Source organism: Bombina bombina, chromosome 7 (genome assembly GCF_027579735.1).
Source record: "Bombina bombina isolate aBomBom1 chromosome 7, aBomBom1.pri, whole genome shotgun sequence".
Taxonomy (NCBI): Eukaryota; Metazoa; Chordata; class Amphibia; order Anura; family Bombinatoridae; genus Bombina; species Bombina bombina.
The window spans coordinates 372609897-372632707 of NC_069505.1; the positions used below are offsets into that span (position 1 = coordinate 372609897).

Below are 22811 nucleotides of genomic sequence, written 5' to 3' on the forward strand. Positions count from 1 at the left end.
AGCACAAGCGTCTGGCAGATGTTCCAGACGTTCAGTCGTTCTGTCAGGCTTTAGTTAGAATCAAGCCTGTGTTTAAACCTGTTGCTCCGCCATGGAGTTTGAATTTAGTTCTTAAAGTTCTTCAAGGGGTTCCGTTTGAACCTATGCATTCCATAGATATTAAGCTTCTATCTTGGAAAGTTCTGTTTTTAGTTGCTATCTCTTCGGCTCGAAGAGTTTCTGAACTATCTGCATTGCAATGCGACTCGCCTTATTTTGTTTTCCATGCTGATAAGGTGGTTTTGCGTACCAAACCTGGATTCCTTCCTAAGGTTGTTACTAATAGGAATATCAATCAGGAAATTGTTGTTCCTTCTCTGTGTCCTAATCTTTCCTCTAAGAAGGAGCGTCTGTTGCACAACTTGGACGTGGTTCATACTTTGAAGTTTTACTTGCAAGCGACCAAAGATTTCCGTCAAACATCTTCTTTGTTTGTTGTCTATTCTGGAAAACGTAGAGGTCAAAAAGCTACGGCTACCTCTCTTGCCTTTTGGCTCAAAAGCATCATCCGTTTGGCATACGAGACTGCTGGTCAGCAGCCTCCTGAAAGAATTACAGCTCACTCTACTAGAGCGGTGGCTTCCACATGGGCTTTTAAAAATGATGCTTCTGTTGAACAGATTTTTAAGGCTGCGACTTGGTCTTCGCTTCATACCTTTTCCAAATTTTACAAATTTGATACCTTTGCTTCTTCGGAGGCTATATTTGGGAGAAAAGTTCTTCAAGCAGTGGTGCCTTCTGTTTAACCATCTGTCTTGTCCCTCCCGTTCATCCGTGTCCTGTAGCTTTGGTATTGTATCCCACAAGTAAAGGATGAATCTGTGGACTCGTCTTACCTTTAAAGAAGAAAACTAAATTTTTGCTTACCTGATAAATTGATTTCTTCTATGGTAAGACGAGTCCACGGCCCGCCCTGTCATTTTAAGACAGATTGTATTTTTTTATTTCAACTCAGTCACCTCTGCACCTTGTAGTTTCTCCTTTTTCTTCCTGTACCTTAGGGAAGGATAATATCCCACAAGTAAAGGATGAATCCGTGGACTTGTCTTACCATAGAAGAAATCAATTTATCAGGTAAGCATAAATTTAGTTTTTTGTTGTTGTTTTTTAAAAAGGATTATTTTTTGAAGACACTACAAACTTAAATTTGGGGGCATTTGAAAAATTAACCAGAGGTCTGAACTTTGGTTAATTTTTTGAGCGCTTATTGCTACCGCAAGCTCGTGGTAGCAATAACCAGCCACTTGTAATGGCTGGTTATTTATTGCATGCCCATAAACGTGCAAATTTGCCCGTTTACGGGCGTGTGATAAATTAGTGTTCCACTTATAATTTAGCTCTTTATATTACAATCTCAAGGTGTTTACTGTTCCTTTTTTGCTTATTGATAGTGTTTATTGTATTTTTTTATTTATAGGAGAAGACGTGAATATCTCAAATTGAATATAGCTCAGCTGCTGATAAATGAAGGGATAGATTTAAACCTACTAATGCCGCGCCGTACACACACCAACAATCTTCCTGGCACTGCGCCCACATATCTACCATTGGAGGTAATACAGACATATGTGACTAGAGTAACTTGTAGAGTTATATCAGGTATTATTTATACAAGAAGCTCTAGTAATCTTTATATAAAGGGCCACAAAACCATTATCATAAACCTGTTTCTCTATCAGCAGCGCTCACCCACTAATGTTGGAGATAGGACTACTTTTGTGATTAGGCAAAGTAGGCAGCTGCCTATTGAAAATGTTACACTGTGTCTAAGGTAAACAATTTTCCACTGAGCTAAAGTGAGATAAATGTTCTTAAACAGTAAAGTATTTATTTTGTACACATAATATATTACAGGAACTAAGCACTGTATTGTAAAAGATCAACAGAAAAAATCATAGTTTAAAAAACTGAAAGATGCCATATTGTTAGCAAAATGTGTATTTATTTCTTAAGACACGGTGAGTCCACAGAATCATCCATTACTGTTGGGAATATCACTCCTGGCCAGCAGGAGGAGGCAAAGAGCACCACAGCAAAGCTGTTAAAGGGACACTCAATCAAAATTAAACTTTCATGATTCAGATAGAGCATGCCATTTTAAACAACTTTTCAATTTACTTCCATTATCTAAATGTGCACAGTCTTTTTATATTTAAACTTTTTGAGTCACCAGCTTCTACTGAGCATGTGCAAGAATAAGTGTGTATGCATTTGTGAATGGCTGATGGCTGTCACATGGTACATGTATGCATTTGTGAATGGCTGATGGCTGTCACATGGTACAGGGGGAGTGGAAAAAGACATAACTTTTAAAATTGACAGAAAACAAATCTACTACTCATTTGAAGTTCAGACTAAGTGCTATTGCATTGTCTTGTTATCTTGCATTTGTTGATTATGCAAATCTACTGTGTTGACTGGTCCTTTAAGTATCTCTTCCCTTCCCACAACCCCCAGTCATTCTCTTTGCCTTCGTGAAGGAATAGGTGAAGTTTTTGGTGTCTGAAGAAGATTGGATTTATTTCACTTCAATCAAGATTTTATTATTTTGAAAGCAGAGTAGGTTTGCTCTGATCTTTCCTCTCAAGATTGGGTCTAGCCGTACTCCACGTTCGTCTCTTCAGTAGGGCAGTGGTGGCTTTAAAGCAGTTAGGAACTTGTAAGGTGGGCCTTGCTGCGTTTTTGCTAACATGTTGCTGCCCTGGTATAGAAAGCCTGAGTAGGTTTACTCTGTCTTTCTTTTTTTACAGGCCACTGTGAGGAGCGGCATCCTCTCATACCTAGTAAGCTTCCCTCCAGCCGGACGGCCAGATGCAGGTAAGTGCTTTTGTCTTCTAAGATTGGGGACTTGCACTTATGAGTCTTCACTGCATATTATTTGGGACATATATTTATCCTTTAGAAGGATATTGTAGGCAGGATGCAGGCACTTTGGTGACAGGAGACTAGGGGTTAATACTGTATGTTATTATACCTTGAAAGATTAGGCCCATGTGTTAGAGGCACTTTAGGGGTTAATAATATCCCTGATACTTTTAAAATGATGTTTGGAACTTGTGTTACTGAGCACGCTTTTCTCAGAGGAAATTAGAGATATTGCTGCGCAATTCTGTTGGGCTTGCCCTGTGTTTTCAGTGACTATAGAATCCACATAAAATTGTCTACTGTATGCAGCCTTTTAGGTGCACCATTTCTATGCTAAGTTAAGAAATTCCTGCAACTTATACAGGACTCAGATTCCTTCATTAGAAGTTATTTTCTGGCAGGGAGCAGGCGCTAATGCAAGTGGCTAGTAGACTTAGGGGTTAATCGCTTTCAGAAGAGTTAACCTCTACTGGGGGCTCAGAGGTGTTTTTAGCTTTACTGACTTACTAAAAGTTGATGTTTTATGACGGTTAGAAATGCCTTAATATGTCTTATGCTACCCCAATCTATCGTGCATCGCTATCAGTGCCTAGAGATTGCGCATTTTCTGTCAGCGTCTTCATATGGGGCTCCTATAACGGAGTGGTACTAGATATCGCTGCCTGATATTTCTCTGCTCTTAAGAAGCAGCAGGATGAAGTAAGCGGCAGTACTGTGGTTAATGCCTCTTGTCATTATTTCTATGTATGCTTAGTATTGTGACTGTCAGTGGTTTTATCGGCAGGATGAAGTACGATCGCGCGCTTCATTTCGCTGCTGATTGGTGGCCCCGCCTCCTTTCTTCTCTTAGTAGAGCGGCACCATTTTAGATATGGAGCGCAGTTTTTTTTCTGCTTAACTTGGAGTATATTACTATATATGAACATGTATTGAGGCAGGATGAAGCGGAAGTACTTTTAAAGTTGTATATTTCTCTTATCCAAGGTGCTAATAGGGATATAACCTAACGTGTTTTCATGACATCATAACATTTTTTCATAAATCCTCAATTATGGTTTTATGATGGAGAAATAAATGGTTAATTTTACTTTTAATATTTATGTTCCTTAAATAGATTAATCTGGAGACATCTCATAACTTTTTAGATGTGGGGCTTATGTTCTAGTTGGAGCAGCCTAGGAACATATGTTATTGATTTGAGGATTATATATTTTTTTTATAAATCTCTGTCCCTCATATTCAGAATATATTATTTTAAATTCCAATATTCTTTGAAGCTTTTTGCCTCTTAAGATATCTTTAGACAGATTAAGAAGTCTTTGTTTTTTTCCGTGCAGTTGCTTAGCAAAAGCTAATAATGCTACAAACGCAAGAGGAGATAAATCTGAGCCTTATGTCTTCCAGGATGATGCTGTTCAGGCAATGCCACAGCTTTCTCCTTATATGTCCCAAGCCTCAATGGCATCACATACAGTGCCCTGTGGTTCCTCTCTATCTCCTGAAGGAGTGTATTTGCCTTCAGATTTTGCAGTTCAGGTATCCTCTGCGGTGTCTTCGACTTTATCTGGTTTTTCCCTTACCTTCAGGGAAAATGCAAGAGGACGTTTAAAGTTCAGATGTGAGGTTTCTGATCCATTTTCTGTTACGCAGGTCATCCTCTATCCTAAGTCTGGTGAGGAAGATTCGCCGGTAATTTCTGAGAGTGAAATATCAGATTTGGATAGTATAATTCCTTCATTTTATGCTGAAGTCATATACTTCAGATGTATGCTTGCACACCTCATGTACTGTTATAGGAAGTTTTAGCTACTTGGATGACATCGATATCCCTGTCGTTGTCAACCCCTGGAGGTTTTGTAAACTTGATCATTTCTTAGATGTTCATCCCTTTGAGGAAATGTTTACAGAAGTGCTATTGAAATGTTCTCAGGTGTAGGAGAAGCTAGGGATACCTTTCTCCCTGTCTCCCGTCCTTTAAAGGATTTTCCTGTTTCTGACTCCATTTAAGATGCTCGTGCCCTAGGTAGAAGGGAGCTTTTCTACTATGGTTCAGAGAACTTTGATCCCTATGGAGGGTAGCTGCTCCTTTATGGATCTATGGATAAGAAGCTGGAGGTTTATTTGCGCATTTAGAGCAATGGCTTGTCTCATTAGACTTGCTGTACTAGCCGCCGGGCATTGAAGCTGATATCTAAGGTCAGCTGAGAAGCCTACCTGTGGTTTAGTGGTACAGCCTAGGCTTTATAGTTCTGCAGTTGCAGATTCATTTCCTCCAAATCCACGCTTCTGGCGTCTCCTTTTAAGGATGAGACCTTGTTAGAGCTTGGTCTAGCAGAAGTATCCTCTCACTTTAAGGGTGAAAAAGTTTTTCTACCACTCGTCAAGAGAGTGAGGGAAAGTTTATTTTTCTGCTTTCTGCAGGGTCAGTCATGCCTTTTCAAATGGAATCTAAGATTTCCTCACAGGGGCAGTTTTTTTCGCCTAGAGTATCTGCAATCCAAGTAGGATGAGAGGCTTCCTTGAACTGGGTTCAGGGTCTTCGTCTCTGGGAGTGATAGTTCCAGTCCCAGTTTGGGAACGGGATCTAGGTATTTACCTCAAGTATCTCAGATCTGACCTTCAAAGTAGTATCCTTTCTCCTTTGATTCAAGAGGGCCTGTTCATAACGAACATAGACCTGAGAGATTTATTGTTCCCTTGATCAAGATCTTCTCAAGTTTTCTGAGTTGTCGTCATCCTAGACAGACCTCTAGGTCTTGGGATATTGCAAGGGCTTTTTTCTGGACAATATGTGGTTCAGGTATCATCCTTCCAGCAAACTCTCTTTTAAAGGATCTTGTCCAATCTTCTTTTCCAGGGATGGAAGATAAGTTTGGAGAAGAGTTCCCTTGTTCCATTCACAAGGGTGAGTTTTTTGGGTCTACCGCCACAATACCCTGAATGCGCCAGATTCCGTCTGATCTCGGAAGTTATGCAGGGTCAGGCCTGGTTAGTACCTGGATGGGTGTCTGCCTGGGAACACCAGGTGCAGTATGCTTGGACCTGATTAGATTCTCTATCTAGGAAAAGATGTTTAACAGAGGTCAAACAATCAAGGATTTATTCCTTTTCCCCTCTATGCAGTCTACTGTCCAGCCAACAGCAAGCTCTAGTGGCCAGTGGATAGCCTAGCTATCTTGCAACCAGGAGGTTGGGAGTTTGGAATTAGCTGCAGTTGATTTTTCTTCACTTTTCAGTGACTCTGTTTATGGGGGGAATTGGTCTGATGGTATTCCATCATTCCTTTTGCTATTTTCCAGGACATGCAAATTTCTTAACTCTCCTTCCGGAGGTGCTCTCCAGGTAAAGCCTTACGTGGGGGGTTCCCGGAATGGGCTTTTGAGGGCGTTTCGACTGAAGGCCAAGCTTCGAAGATACCATTCAGGATCTGCAGACCGTTCTGATAGATGCTCTGTTGGTGTTTTCTAGGATTTCAGTCTAGCATCCCTGTTTCCTCCATTTGCTTCCTTTCACGAGTTATTGTTCGTGTCAAACAGGAGAGAGCATCAGTAATTCTGGGTCTTTTCCTTCTCCCAAATCTCTTATCAGAAGCTGACTGCTAGGATTAGGGTCAGGATTCTTAGTATTTTGTCCTTTCTGCGGGAAGGTCTGGAGTTTTTGTCAGTCAGTTCTCTGAAGGGTCAGATTTCTGCATTATCTTTCTGGCTGCTTAAGGGGCTGGCCAGATATGCACATTTTTTTATCAGGCCTTGGTCAGAATCAGGCCTGTGTTTAAGTCTGTTGCTTCTGCTAGGAGCCTTAACTTTTGTTCTTAAAGTTTTGCACCAAGCTATGTTTTAGCCTTTGCATTCCATAGATATTAATAGTTATCTTGGAAGGTTTTGTTAATTTTTGCTTTCGCTTCGGCTTGGAGAGTGTGGGAACTCTCAGCTTTACAGTGTGATTCGCCTTATCTTTCATGCTGACGAGGCGGTCTTTTGTGCCAAGTTAGATTCCTTTCTAACGTAGGTTTAAATCAGGAACTTGTTGTTCCTTCTCTTTGTCGTAGTTCTTCTTTTCTGAAGAGCGTTTGTTGCACAACTTGGTGGTTGTGCGTGCTTTACAATTTTATTTACAGACGACTGAAGATTTCTCCAGTCTTCTGTCCTGTTTGTTTGTTTCTCTGGGAAGCGTGAGGGCTTCTGTTACTTCTCTTTCCCTCTGGTGGAGAAGTATAATTGGTTTTGCTTATGAGACTGCTGGGCAGCAGTCTCCAGAGAGGATTACAGCTTATTCCACTAGGGCTGTCTCTCTTGGATTTTCAAAAAATGAAGCTTCTGTGGAATAGTTTTGCAAGGCTGCAACTTGGTCTTCTCTGCATTTCCTATAAAATTTTTACAAATTAGATTCCTTTTGCTTCGACTGAGGTTCTTGCAGGAGAAGGGTTCTTCAATCAGTAGTGCCTTCTGTTTAGGTTACCTGTCTTGTCCCTCCCTTATCATCTGTGTCCTCTAGCTTGGGTATTGATTCCCAACAGTAATTGATGATTCCGTGGACTCACCGTGTCTTAAGAAGGAAAACAAAATTTATGCTTACCTGATAAATGTATTTCTCTTGTAAGGTGTATACAGTCCACGGGTTCATCCATTACTTGTGGGATATTCTCCTTCCCAACAGGAAGTTGCAAGAGGACACCCACAGCAGAGTTGTCTATATAGCTCCTCCCCTAACCCCCACCTCCAGTCATTCTCTTGCAACTCTCGACAAGATAGGAAGTATCAAGATATATGTGGTGACTTAGTGTAGTGTTACCTTCAATCAAGAGTTTGTTATTTTTAAACGGTACCGGCGTTGTACTGTTTTACTCTCAGGCAGAAATTAGAAGAAGAATTCTGCCTGGAGGTTGATGATCTTAGCGGTTTGTAATTCAGGTCCATTGCTGTTCTCACACATAACTGAAGAGTATGGGAAAACTTCAGTTGGGGGAACGGTCTGCAGATTACCTGCTTTGAGGTATGTTGAGTATTTTTATTTCTAGAGAGATGAATAAGTTCTAGAAAATGCTGACAGAGCCTTGTGTATTTGAGGTAAGCTAGATGCAGTGATTTAACAACGACTGGGATCATGCTTACAAAACAGGGTAATGCTCATGTTAATACTCATATTACTTAGTGACAAAACGTTGGCATGTTTCATAAATAGAATGTTTTTTTCTCTGAGGGAGATAAGTCTTTATTTGGTGCCTAGTTTCCACATGGCTAGTCAGATACTCCTAGGAGTATTTTCTTAAGGCCCCTCTGACATCCAGTACATGGTGGGAGGGGCCTATTTTCGCGCTCTAGATGCGCAGTTTCCTTCAGACTGAGACATCCAGCTTCCCTAGAGGAGTCCTCTGGCATCTGAGGACCATTATAAAGGGTTTATTTCTTCCTTAAATCGTATTTGAGGGCAGGTAGGAGCCTCAGCAGAGCTGTGGCAAGGTGCTCAACTGTATTTTACTGGTGGTTGACGTTTTTTAAATCCGGTTTGGGGGCTAAGGGGTTAATCATCCATTTGCAAGTGGGTGCAATGTTGCTTTAGTCCCTTACACACACTGTAAAAATTTCGAAGACTTTACTATATTTTCACACTGTTTTGCAGTTTAAGTGCTAGTTTTTTTCTCTTAAAGGCACAGTAACGTTTTTGTTTAATTGCTGTGTTTTCCAAGCTTGCTTGTCTTATTACTAGTCTGTGAAACATGTCTGACATAGAGGAAACTCCTTGTTCAATATGTTTGGAAGCCATTGTGGAACCCCCTCTTAGAATGTGTACCAAATGTACTGGAATTTCTATAAACTATAAAGACCATATTATGGCATTTAAAGATTTATCTCCAGAGGATTCTCTGACTGAAAAAAGGGAGATTATGCCATCTAGCTCTCCCCATGTGTCAGAACCTATAACTCCCGCTCAAGTGACGCCAAGTACATCTAGCGTGTCTAATTCTTTTACCTTACAGGACATGGCGGCAGTTATGAATGCTACCCTCTCAGAGGTATTGTCCAAACTGCCAGGGTTACAAGGAAAGCGAGACAGCTCTGGTGCTAGAACTAATACAGAGCTTTCTGACGCTTTAATACCTGTGTCCGATATACCCTCACAATACTCAGAAGCCGAGGCAGGAGAGCTTCTATCTGTGGGTGACATTTCAGATTCAGGGAAGGTGTTGCTTCAGTCTGATTCTGAAATGACAGCGTTTAAATTTAAGCTCGAACACCTCCGCTTATTGCTTAGAGAGGTTTTAGCGACTCTGGACGATTGTGAACCCATTGCAGTTCCAGAGAAATTGTGTAAGATGGACAAATACTTTGCTGTGCCTGTTTACACTGATGTTTTTCCAGTCCCTAAGAGGTTTTCGGAAATTATTACTAAGGAATGGGATAGACCAGGTGTGCCGTTCTCTCCCCCTCCTGCTTTTAAAAAGATGTTTCCCATAGATGCCGCCATACGGGACTCGTGGCAGACGGTCCCTAAGGTGGAGGGAGCTGTCTCTACCTTAGCTAAGCGTACAACTATCCCCGTCGAGGACAGTTGTGCTTTCCTAGATTCTATGGATAAAAAATTGGAGGGTCTCCTTAAGAAAATTTTTATACATCAAGGTTTTATCCTCCAGCCTCTTGCATGCATATCCCCGGTTACTGCTGCAGCGGCTTTTTGGTTCAAGTCTCTTGAGGAGGCTCTACAGGTGGAGACCCCGTTAGATGATATTTTAGACAGGATTAAAGCTCTTAAGTTAGCTAATTCCTTTATTTCTGACGCCGTTTTTCATTTAACCAAACTAACGGCTAAGAATTCAGGTTTTGCCATTCTGGCGCGTAGGGCGCTATGGCTTAAGTCCTGGTTAGCAGACGCTACTTCAAAGTCTAAGCTTCTTAACATCCCCTTCAAGGGACAGACCCTATTCGGGCCTGGTCTGAAGGAGATAATTTCTGATATTACTGGAGGAAAAGGTCACGCCCTTCCTCAGGATAGATCAAATAAGTTAAGGACCAAACAGAATAATTTTCTTTCCTTTCGAAACTTCAAGAGTGGCGCAGCTTCAGCTTCCTCTAATACAAAACAAGAGGGAAATTTCGCCCAGTCCAAACCAGTCTGGAGACCTAACTAGGTTTGGAACAAGGGGAAGCAGGCCAAAAAACCTGCTGCTGCCTCTAAGACAGCATGAAGGAGTAGCCCCCGATCCGGGACCGGATCTAGTAGGGGGCAGACTTTCTCTCTTCGCTCAGGCTTGGGCAAGAGACGTCCAGGATCCCTGGGCACTAGAGATTGTTTCCCAGGGATATCTTCTGGAATTCAAAGGTTCATCTCCAAAGGGGAGATTTCACCTCTCACAATTATCTGCAAACCAGATAAAGAGAGAGGCATTCTTACGTTGCGTTCAAGACCTACTGGTTATGGGAGTGATCCACCCAGTTCCAAGGGAGGAACAGGGGCAGGGTTTCTATTCAAACCTGTTTATAGTTCCCAAAAAAGAGGGAACGTTCAGACCAATCTTGGATCTCAAGATCCTAAACAAATTTCTCAGGGTCCCATCTTTCAAGATGGAGACAATCCGAACCATCCTCCCTATGATCCAGGAGGGTCAATATATGACTACCATGGACTTCAAGGATGCTTATCTCCACATTCCGATTCACAGAGATCATCATCAGTTCCTCAGGTTCGCCTTCCTAGACAGGCATTACCAGTTTGTGGTTCTTCCCTTTGGATTAGCCACGGCGCCCAGAATCTTTATGAAGGTTCTAGGGTCTCTACTGGCGGTTCTAAGACCACGGGGCATTTCGGTGGCTCCTTACCTAGACGACATCCTGATCCAGTCATCGACTTTTCAAATCGCCAAGTCCCATACGGACATTGTTCTGGCCTTTCTGAGGTCTCACGGGTGAAAGGTGAACAGAGAAAAGAGTTCACTCTCTCCTCTCACAAGAGTTTCCTTCCTAGGAACTCTGATAGATTCGGTAGAAATGAAAATTTTTCTGACAGAGGTCAGGATATCAAAGCTTCAAACTTCTTGCCGTGCTCTTCATTCCACTTCTCGGCCATCAGTGGCTCAGTGTATGGAAATGATCGGCGTAATGGTAGCGGCAATGGACATAGTTCAGTTTGCCCGCCTACATCTCAGACCACTGCAACTTTGAATGCTCAATCAGTGGGATGGGGACTACACAGATTTGTCTCCTCTGTTAAATCTGGATCAAGAGACCAGGGATTCTCTTCTCTGGTGGTTATCTCGGGTCCATCTGTCCAGTGGAATGAGTTTCCGCAGGCCAGAGTGGACTATAGTGACGACAGATGCCAGCCTTCTGGGCTGGGGTGCAGTCTGGAGTTCCCTGAAGGCTCAGGGTTCGTGGACTCAGGAGGAGGCCCTCCTTCCGATAAACATTCTGGAGCTAAGAGCGATATTCAATGCTCTTCAGGCTTGGCCTCAACTAGCTGCGGTCAGATTCATCAGATTTCAGTCGGACAATATCACGACTGTAGCCTATATCAACCATCAGGGGGGAACAAGGAGTCCCCTGGCCATGATGGAGGTTTCCAAGATAATTCTATGGGCAGAGGTTCACTCTTGCCATCTCTCAGCTATCCATATCCCAGGAGTAGAGAACTGGGAGGCGGACTTTCTAAGTCGGCAGACTTTTCATCCGGGGGAGTGGAAGCTCCATCCGGAGGTATTTGCCCAGCTGATTCAACTATGGGGCAAACCAGAACTGGATCTGATGGCGTCTCGTCAGAACGCCAAGCTTCCTCGTTACGGGTCCAGGTCAAGGGATCCCCAGGCAACGCTGATAGATGCTCTAGCAGTGCCCTGGTCCTTCAGCCTGGCTTATGTGTTCCCACCATTTCCTCTCCTCCCTCGTCTGATTGCCAAGATCAAGCAGGAGAGAGCTTTGGTGATTTTGATAGCACCTGCGTGGCCACGCAGGACTTGGTATGCAGATCTGGTGGACACGTCATCCTTTCCACCATGGACTCTGCCGCTGAGGCAGGACCTTCTACTTCAAGGTCCATTCAAACATCCAAATCTAGTTTCTCTGCGTCTGACTGCTTGGAGATTGAACGCTTGATTTTATCAAAACGTGGTTTCTCCGAGTCGGTCATTGATACCTTGATTCAGGCTCGAAAGCCTGTCACCAGGAAAATCTATCATAAGATATGGTGTAAATATCTTCATTGGTGTGAATCCAAGGGTTACTCGTGGAGTAAGGTCAGGATTCCTAGGATACTGTCTTTTCTCCAAGAAGGATTGGAAAAGGGATTATCGGCTAGTTCCTTAAAGGGACAGATTTCTGCTCTGTCTATTCTTTTGCACAAGCGTCTGGCTGATGTTCCAGACGTTCTGGCGTTTTGTCAGGCTTTGGTTAGAATCAGGCCTGTGTTTAAACCTGTTGCTCCACCATGGAGTTTAAATTTAGTTCTTAAAGTTCTTCAAGGGGTTCCATTTGAACCCTTGCATTCCATAGATATCAAGCTTTTATCTTGGAAAGTTCTGTTTTTAGTAGCTATCTCTTCGGCTCGAAGAGTTTCAGAGTTATCTGCCTTACAGTGTGATTCCCCTTATCTGATCTTCCATGCAGATAAGGTAGTTTTGCGTACCAAACCTGGGTTTCTTCCTAAGGTAGTATCTAATAGGAATATCAATCAGGAAATTGTTGTTCCGTCACTGTGTCCTAATCTTTCTTCAAAGAAGGAACGTCTGTTACACAATCTTGACGTGGTTCGTGCTTTAAAGTTTTATCTGCAAGCTACTAAGGATTTTCGTCAAACATCTGCATTGTTTGTTGTCTACTCTGGAAAGAGGAGAGGCCAAAAGGCTTCAGCAACTTCTCTTTCTTTTTGGCTGAGAAGCATAATCCGTTTTGCTTATGAGACTGCTGGCCAGCAGCCTCCTGAAAGAATTACAGCTCATTCTACTAGAGCGGTAGCTTCCACATGGGCTTTTAAACATGAGGCCTCTGTTGAACAGATTTGTAAAGCGGCGACTTGGTCATCGCTTCATACCTCTAAATTCTACAAATTTGATACTTTGGCTTCCTCAGAGGCTATTTTTGGGAGAAAGGTCTTACAGGCAGTGGTGCCTTCCGTTTAGGTGCCTGCCTTGTCCCTCCCTTCATTTGTGTCCTAAAGCTTTGGTATTGGTATCCCACAAGTAATGGATGGACCCGTGGACTGGATACACCTTACAAGAGAAAACAAAATTTATGCTTACAAAATGTATGCTTACCTGATAAATTTCTTTCTCTTGTGGTGTATCCTGTTCACGGCCCGCCCTGTCACTTTAAGGCAGGTGTTTTTATTTTTTAAAGTACAGTCACCACTGCACCCTATAGTTTATCTTTTTTCTTACTTGTCTTCGGTCGAATGACTGGAGGTGGGGGTTAGGGGAGGAGCTATATAGACAGCTCTGCTGTGGGTGTCCTCTTGCAACTTCCTGTTGGGAAGGAGAATATCCCACAAGTAATGGATGAACCCGTGCACTGGATACACCACAAGAGGTAAGCATAAATTTTGTTTTATTTCTTGACACGGTGAGTCCACGGCCCTCCCTGTTTTTCAGACAGGTTTTCTCCAACATAGGTGTGTCCGGTCCACGGCGTCATCCTTACTTGTGGGATATTCTCTTCCCCAACAGGAAATGGCAAAGAGCCCAGCAAAGCTGGTCACATGATCCCTCCTAGGCTCCGCCTACCCCAGTCATTCTCTTTGCCGTTGTACAGGCAACATCTCCACGGAGATGGCTTAGAGTTTTTTAGTGTTTAACTGTAGTTTTTTATTATTCAATCAAGAAAATTGCTTAACATTCCTTTCAAGGGGAAAACGCTGTTTGGCCCTGACTTGAAAGAGATTATCTCTGATATCACTGGGGGTAAGGGCCACGCCCTTCCTCAGGATAGGTCTTTCAAGGCCAAAAATAAACCTAATTTTCGTCCCTTTCGTAGAAACGGACCAGCCCCAAGTGCTACGTCCTCTAAGCAAGAGGGTAATACTTCTCAAGCCAAGCCAGCCTGGAGACCAATGCAAGGCTGGAACAAGGGAAAGCAGGCCAAGAAACCTGCCACTGCTACCAAGACAGCATGAAATGTTGGCCCCCGATCCGGGACCGGATCTGGTGGGGGGCAGACTCTCTCTCTTCGCTCAGGCTTGGGCAAGAGATGTTCTGGATCCTTGGGCACTAGAAATAGTCTCCCAAGGTTATCTTCTGGAATTCAAGGGGCTTCCCCCAAGGGGGAGGTTCCACAGGTCTCAATTGTCTTCAGACCACATAAAAAAACAGGCATTCTTACATTGTGTAGAAGACCTGTTAAAAATGGGAGTGATTCATCCTGTTCCATTAGGGGAACAAGGGATGGGGTTCTACTCCAATCTGTTCGTAGTTCCCAAAAAAGAGGGAACGTTCAGACCAATCTTAGATCTCAAGATCCTAAACAAGTTTCTCAAGGTTCCATCATTCAAAATGGAAACCATTCGAACAATTCTTCCTTCCATCCAGGAAGGTCAATTCATGACCACGGTGGATTTAAAGGATGCGTATCTACATATTCCTATCCACAAGGAACATCATCGGTTCCTAAGGTTCGCATTCCTGGACAAGCATTACCAGTTCGTGGCACTTCCTTTCGGATTAGCCACTGCTCCAAGGATTTTCACAAAGGTACTAGGGTCCCTTCTAGCGGTGCTAAGACCAAGGGGCATTGCAGTAGTACCTTACTTGGACGACATTCTGATTCAAGCGTCGTCCCTTCCTCAAGCAAAGGCTCACACGGACATAGTCCTGGCCTTTCTCAGATCTCACGGATGGAAAGTGAACGTAGAAAAAGAGTTCTCTATCTCCGTCAACAAGGGTTCCCTTCTTGGGAACAATAATAGACTCCTTAGAAATGAGGATTTTTCTGACAGAGGCCAGAAAAACAAAACTTCTAAACTCTTGTCAAATACTTCATTCCGTTCCTCTTCCTTCCATAGCGCAGTGCATGGAAGTAATAGGTTTGATGGTAGCGGCAATGGACATAGTTCCTTTTGCGCGCATTCATCTAAGACCATTACAACTGTGCATGCTCAGTCAGTGGAATGGGGACTATACAGACTTGTCTCCGACGATACAAGTAAATCAGAGGACCAGAGATTCACTCCGTTGGTGGCTGTCCCTGGACAACCTGTCACAAGGGATGAACTTCCGCAGGCCAGAGTGGGTCATTGTCACGACCGACGCCAGTCTGATGGGCTGGGGCGCGGTCTGGGGACCCCTGAAAGCTCAGGGTCTTTGGTCTCGGGAAGAATCTCTTCTACCGATAAATATTCTGGAACTGAGAGCGATACTCAATGCTCTCAAGGCTTGGCCTCAGCTAGCAAAGGCCAAGTTCATACGGTTTCAATCAGACAACATGACAACTGTTGCGTACATCAACCATCAGGGGGGAACAAGGAGTTCCCTGGCGATGGAAGAAGTGACCAAAATCATTCAATGGGCGGAGACTCACTCCTGCCACCTGTCTGCAATCCACATCCCAGGAGTGGAAAATTGGGAAGCGGATTTTCTGAGTCGTCAGACATTACATCCGGGGGAGTGGGAACTCCATCCGGAAATCTTTGCCCAAATTACTCAACTGTGGGGCATTCCAGACATGGATCTGATGGCCTCTCGTCAGAACTTCAAGGTTCCTTGCTACGGGTCCAGATCCAGGGATCCCAAGGCGACTCTAGTAGATGCACTAGTAGCACCTTGGACCTTCAAACTAGCTTAGGTATTCCCGCCGTTTCCTCTCATCCCCAGGCTGGTAGCCAGGATCAATCAGGAGAGGGCATCGGTGATCTTGATAGCTCCTGCGTGGCCACGCAGGACTTGGTATGCAGATCTGGTGAATATGTCATCGGCTCCACCATGGAAGCTACCTTTGAGACGAGACCTTCTTGTTCAAGGTCCGTTCGAACATCCGAATCTGGTCTCACTCCAACTGACTGCTTGGAGATTGAACGCTTGATCTTATCAAAGCGAGGGTTCTCAGATTCTGTTATTGATACTCTTGTTCAGGCCAGAAAGCCTGTAACTAGAAAAATTTACCACAAAATATGGAAAAAATATATCTGTTGGTGTGAATCTAAAGGATTCCCTTGGGACAAGGTAAAAATTCCTAAGATTCTATCCTTTCTTCAAGAAGGATTGGAGAAAGGATTATCTGCAAGTTCCTTGAAGGGACAGATTTCTGCCTTGTCTGTGTTACTTCACAAAAAGTTGGCAGCTGTGCCAGATGTTCAAGCCTTTGTTCAGGCTCTGGTTAGAATCAAGCCTGTTTACAAACCTTTGACTCCTCCCTGGAGTCTCAACTTAGTTCTTTCAGTTCTTCATGGGGTTCCGTTTGAACCCTTACATTCTGTTGATATTAAGTTATTATCTTGGAAAGTTTTGTTTTTGGTTGCAATTTCTTCTGCTAGAAGAGTTTCAGAATTATCTGCTCTGCAGTGTTCTCCTCCTTATCTGGTGTTCCATGCAGATAAGGTGGTTTTACGTACTAAACCTGGTTTTCTTCCGAAAGTTGTTTCTAACAAAAACATTAACCAGGAGATAGTCGTGCCTTCTTTGTGTCCGAATCCAGTTTCAAAGAAGGAACGTTTGTTGCACAATTTGGATGTTGTTCGCGCTCTAAAATTCTATTTAGATGCTACAAAGGATTTTAGACAAACATCTTCCTTGTTTGTTGTTTACTCTGGTAAAAGGAGAGGTCAAAAAGCAACTTCTACCTCTCTCTCTTTTTGGATTAAAAGCATCATCAGATTGGCTTATGAGACTGCCGGACGGCAGCCTCCTGAAAGAATCACAGCTCATTCCACTAGGGCTGTGGCTTCCACATGGGCCTTCAAGAACGAGGCTTCTGTTGATCAGATATGTCGGGCAGCGACTTGGTCTTCACTGCACACTTTTACCAAATTTTACAAGTTTGATACTTTTGCTTCTTCTGAGGCTATTTTTGGGAGAAAGGTTTTGCAAGCCGTGGTGCCTTCCATTTAGGTGACCTGATTTGCTCCCTCCCTTCATCCGTGTCCTAAAGCTTTGGTATTGGTTCCCACAAGTAAGGATGACGCCGTGGACCGGACACACCTATGTTGGAGAAAACAGAATTTATGTTTACCTGATAAATTACTTTCTCCAACGGTGTGTCCGGTCCACGGCCCGCCCTGGTTTTTTAATCAGGTCTGATAATTTATTTTCTTTAACTACAGTCACCACGGTATCATATGGTTTCTCCTATGCAAATATTCCTCCTTTACGTCGGTCGAATGACTGGGGTAGGCGGAGCCTAGGAGGGATCATGTGACCAGCTTTGCTGGGCTCTTTGCCATTTCCTGTTGGGGAAGAGAATATCCCACAAGTAAGGATGACGCCGTGGACCGGACACACCGTTGGAGAAAGTAATTTATCAGGTAAACATAAATTCTGTTTTTTTTTATATAAGCCTCAGTCACCTCTACACTTTGTGTTATTTAATTTCCTTTCCTTCGGTCGAATGACTGGGGGTTGTGGGAAGGGAAGTGCTACTTAACAGCTTTGCTGTGGCGCTCTTTGCCTCCTCCTGCTGGCCAGGAGTGATATTCCCAACAGTAATTGACGATTCCGTGGACTTACCGTGTCAAGAAAGAAATACATTTATCAGGTAAGCATAATTTTTTTTTTTTTTTCGAGCCCAGGTCTTGAAAATTCTTAAGTACATTTATCTGATCTCATTTAGGAGACTCCATAGGGAGAAATATAAATGAGCACCTACCCTGATCAAACAATCACTGGGTAGTTGCAGGTTTAGAGTTCTAAATACTGCTCAATGTAATCTAGCCTCTCTTTGGGAGCCGTGTAAAAATTACAATTGACAAGTTAAGTTAGAGCAGGGAAAAAAAATATATATTGCAACTTTTTTTTAACTAAACTTAAAGGGACAGTCAGCTCCAAATTGGCGATTGTTTAAAAAGATAGATAATGCCTTTTCAACCCATTCCCCAGTTTTGCACAACCAACATTGTTATATTAATATACTTTTATAACCTTTAAGACTCTAAATTTCTGCCTATTTCTAAGCCACTTAAGACAGCCTCTTATCACAAGCTTTTTTATTTGCTTTCAGAACAGGAGACTGCTAGTTCATGTGAGCCTTATAGATAACATTGTGCTTACGCCCATGGGTTGTGCATAACACAGCACTAATTGGCTAAAATGCAAGTCAATAGATAATAAATAAATAGCCATGTGATCGGGGCTGTCAGGAGAGGCTTAGCTTGCTACAAGGTAATCACAGAGGTAAAAAGTATATTAATATAACCATGTTGGTCATGCAAAACTTGGGAATGGGTAATGAAGGGATTATCTATCTTTTTAAACAACAACAATTTTCGAGTTATCTGTCCCGTTAAACATTTTATGGGGATTTTAGTTTATTGTCCCTTTAAAGGGACACTAATCACTAAATAAAGGGCTATATATAATATTGTATTTAAAGCAAAGACCAGCTTTGAAAGAAATATTCCGTTTTTTAAACATATCAGTTGTTATATTAGTGAAGAAATTAGTGTAATGTTTTTGTTTCTCTATAGCAATGGGTGCCACCATGTTGTAACTTAGGTTAAAAATTCTGTTCTTATCCTCCCGGCTGATTAGGACAGTTATACATGAGCTGAAAAGTAATAATCTGGGAGGGTTTATTGCCACTGTAATGTTTCCTATGGGCCTCAGGCATGGAAGTCTCCTGTCTCCTTAGTGCTCTCTTTATTCCAATAGGTGTTTGACAATGAAGACTTTGATACCCGCACATGGGAGGAGTGGATGAGTCTGGGAACTGAAGAACAGAAGCCTGTTCCAGGCCAAGCTTTGCTTCCTGTAGATGATGTCCTGGGACACGGTGAGCTCCTAACACCATAAGCTGCACCTGCAATAGCTTCTGTTCTGGTTTATAATGCTCAGTTTTCAGAGGGGCCCTTCTAGTTTTTGTTAGAAACCTCAAATGCTTGTATGTGCTCCTCTTTTAAATTTGGATACCTTGATAACAATTTAGGGCCAGATTACAAGTGAAGTGCTAATTAACATTTCCGCTAGAAGTAGACATCATAATCGCCGCACATTGATAAATGCCGACAGCATACGCTGTCGGCATTTATTATTGCACAATCATTTCTAATGAAATGCTTGTGCAATGCCGCCCCCTGCACGTTCGTGGCCAATCGGCCGCTAGCAGGGTGGTGTCAATCATCCTGATCGTATCCGATTGGGCTGATTGCTGTCCTCAGAGGTGGCGGATGAGTTAAGGAGCAGCGGTCTTATGACTGCTTCTTCTTAACTTACATTTCCGTCAAGATGTAAAGTACAGGGGTAGATAGCAGCATCCGCTGCTTGGTAAATCTACCCCATTGTGTTTATGTAGAGTGATAAGATAAGGAAGTCTGCTCTCCCTGCAAGCTTAGCCCATTTTAAACAGCTATTTCATATATATAAACAAACCAAAGTGATCTATTTTATTTTATACTCTGCAACTGGTGTAACCAGTCATTGGAAACACATTAATTGAAAAAGAATGTTACAGAGCACTGTCCTTTTAATCCTCTTAACACATTAATGTAGATTCCACCTGTTTAGACTTTACTATTTTGGATTTAGGAAGTTTTGTTATATGTGAGTTAAAGGGACACTGAACCCAAATTTTTTCTTTTGTGATTCAGATAGAGCATGAAATTTTAAGCAACTTTGTAATTTACTCCTATTATCAAATGTTCCTTATTCTCTTGGTATCTTTATTTGAAATGCAAGAATGTAAGTTTAGATGTCGGCCCATTTTTGGTGAACAACCTAGGTTGTCCTTGCTGATTGGTGGATAAATTCATCCACCAATCAAAAACTGCTGTCCAGAGTACTGAACCAAGAAAAAAAGCTTAGATGCCTTATTTTTTATATAAAGATAGCAAGAGAACAAAGAAACATTGATAATAGGAGTAAATTAGAAAGTTGCTTAAAATTGCATGCTCTATCTGAATCACAAAAGAAAAATTTTGGGTTCAGTGTCCCTTTAATATACCAGGCAAACTGCCATATTTGTTTAGATATATAAATAATGTGATTAGTGTCTGACCTGTTTGTATTTTAGAAGATCCTAAGAACCCTGAACTGGTGTATGAATGGTGCGGTGTTGGTGTTCTGAAATATGAGGAGGATAAAAAGCTGTACCTGGTATATAAAGCAAATAACAGTGGCCTTAAGGAAACCGCAAAGACCACGGTCCTCATGAGCAATGAAACTTCAGGTAAGTTCCTATTTGCTGAAATATATAAATGTGCAAATGCTGATTTCACATTAGTTAATTGCACGACTATCTGCAAAACAGACTATGGCGCCCAATCCTCTAAAGCTCTTCTTTCAGGGAGATTATCCATCAGTAACTATATGGTCCTTTGCAGGAAAAGTCAATTGTACTTTAAAAGCAAAAATATGTGTTCTATTTCTTTCCCATGGCATGGAGAGTCCATGACGTCATTCCAATTACTAGTGAGATATTCAACTCCTGGCCAGCAGGAGGAGGCAAAGAGCACCCCAGCAAAGCTGTTAAGTGTAACTTCCCCTACCCATAATCCCCAGTCATTCTCTTTGCCTTTGTCAAGGGAGGATGTGCGAAGATGGTGTCTGAAGATATTTAATACTTTAATGGGTACTTTTCCCTGCAAGCAAGGATTGGGGCTATGCTGTGTCCATGTCAATCTCTTTAGTAAGAGTAACGGTGGCTATTAGCAGTTAGAAAGCGGAGAGGTGGTCTTTGCTTTATTTCTAACATTATTGCTACCCTTTGATAGAAAGCCAGGGTAGGTTACTCTTTCTCTGTCTACAGGTCCCTGTTGGCGGTCAAGTGAGGCTATCAGACCTGCAGCTGCTGTGCCTGCTCCACAAGTTTCCTGAGGGTAAGTCCTTTAATTTATATTTCTTAGATATCAGAAGGATTAGGAAATCAGGGACATAGTTGGACCTGATACCTACTGCCCTCAGAAGGTAATTATTCTTATGTTATATATCCACTGTGGGATATTTGCGGTTGTGCAGCTATTTGGCTTTATGCCTGTGAATGGATTTTGCTGCTTCCATTGCCAGGCAAATTCTAGCTAAGCCCAGGCTTTATGGGTGTGGGATATGGCTTTTGTGGTCAGCTATTATTCCCATTTTTTTCCCTACATGGTCCGTTTTAACAGATGTTTAATGTGTCTAAGGGGCACAGTATGTACTTCCTAATTCCCTCCTTTGCTTAGAGGGTTCGGTTAGTTTTATGGCACAGTAAGTAGCGCCTGATGTTTGCCGTATAGGCTATGGCTGTTGGTGCCTGTTGCATGTCCTCAGGCTGTTTTGCCTGTCAGACTTTCTCCTCCTTGTGACTGGTATTTGATTCTCATCCCGCTCCGGAGGTGACCGCCTTTGTTGGCAGATATTTTCCCGCAGCTTGTCATTGTGCTGTGGGGCGCCCAGTAGCTTTTGAGCCATTTTGGGTTGAGCTTTTATTTATTATAATTTTTTTCTGCTCCCCTCAGGATCCGGTGACAACTTATTGGTGTGACGCCATCTTGGATCTGATCACATTGAGTAGTGCGATCTGAGCGCATGTTTTAACTGAGTTTATTTTCTCTCACTTCAGCTTAACCACCTAAAGTTCAGGTGCAAGTCTTTTTTTTTTTTTAAAAGGAGACTCTTATTAATACTAGCAAATATTTATTTGGGACGTTTCTTCATCAGAACACTTCTGGACATATTTTTTAATCCATTCTTTTTTTCTGGTATTTACCTGCCATCTGGTGGCAGTTAACTGATATTTAATCTTCCTAAGGAATTGAAGGGCTGAGTTGCTAGTAATAAACTTTTGTCCCTGATAGATGCTCTGGTGGTCACTTGGATTTTCGGTCTAGCATACCTGTTTCCTCGGTTTGCTCTCCTTCCACGAGTCATTGCTCATATCAACCAGGAGAGAGCGTCTGTGATTCTAATAGCTCCTACCTGACATTGCAGGATCTGGTTTGCAGATCTGGGGAAGATGTCATCTCTTCCACCTTGGAGGTTACCTCTGAGGAAGGACCTTCTAATTCAGGGTCCATTCTTCCAGCCAAATCTAGATTCTCTGAAGCTGACTACTTGAAGATTGAACACCTAGGCCCCTATTTAAGAAAGTCTGGCGGACTTAATCCAACAGTGCGGATCAGGTCCGCCAGACCTCGCTGAATACGGCGAGCAATACGCTCGCCGTATTCAGCATTGCACCAGCAGCTCACAAGAGCTGCTGGTGCAACGCCGCCCCCAGCAGACTCGCGGCCAATGAGGGGTGTCAATCAACCCGATCGGGTTGATTTCCGGCAATGTCTGTTCGCCTGCTCAGAGCAGGTGGACAGGTTATGGAGCAGCGTCTTTCTGACCGCTGCTTCATAACTGCTATTTCTGGCGAGTCCTGTCTAGACATGGTTTTTCCGAGGCGGTCTTTGATACTATGCTTCAGGCTTGTAAACCTGTTACTCGCAAGATTACCATAAGGTATGGTGTAAATTCTTTTTTCTCTTGTAAGGTGTATCCAGTCCACGGGTTCATCCTTTACTTGTGGGATATTCTCCTTCCCAACAGGAAGTGGCAAAGAGAGCACACAGCAGAGCTGTCCATATAGCTCCCCCTCTAGCTCCACCCCCCAGTCATTCTCTTTGCCGGCTCTAAGCAGTCGGAAGGGTAAAGTGAATGTGGTGTTAGAATTGTAGTTTTTATTTTCTACAAGCAAAAGTTTGTTATTTTAAATGGTACCGGTGTGTACTATTTACTCTCTAGCAGAAAGTAGATGAAGATTTCTGCAGGGAGGAAGATGATTTTAGCATGTTGTAACTAAAATCCACTGCTGTTCCCACAAAGG

At 42.7% G+C, this 22811-nt stretch overlaps 1 protein-coding gene and 1 pseudogene across 1 annotated transcript in view; both read left to right on the forward strand.

Moving 5' to 3' along the window:
• DNAH1 (dynein axonemal heavy chain 1) overlaps nt 1-22811 on the forward strand; it is a 691978-nt gene that overhangs the window by 105042 nt on the left and 564125 nt on the right. The window contains exons 6-8 of the mRNA XM_053721084.1: nt 1457-1592; nt 18680-18800; nt 20037-20192. Of these exons, the coding sequence (XP_053577059.1) occupies nt 1457-1592; nt 18680-18800; nt 20037-20192 (413 nt within the window). The remainder of the gene's footprint in view (nt 1-1456; nt 1593-18679; nt 18801-20036; nt 20193-22811) is intronic.
• Nucleotides 5823-5941, forward strand: LOC128636782 (uncharacterized; annotated as a pseudogene).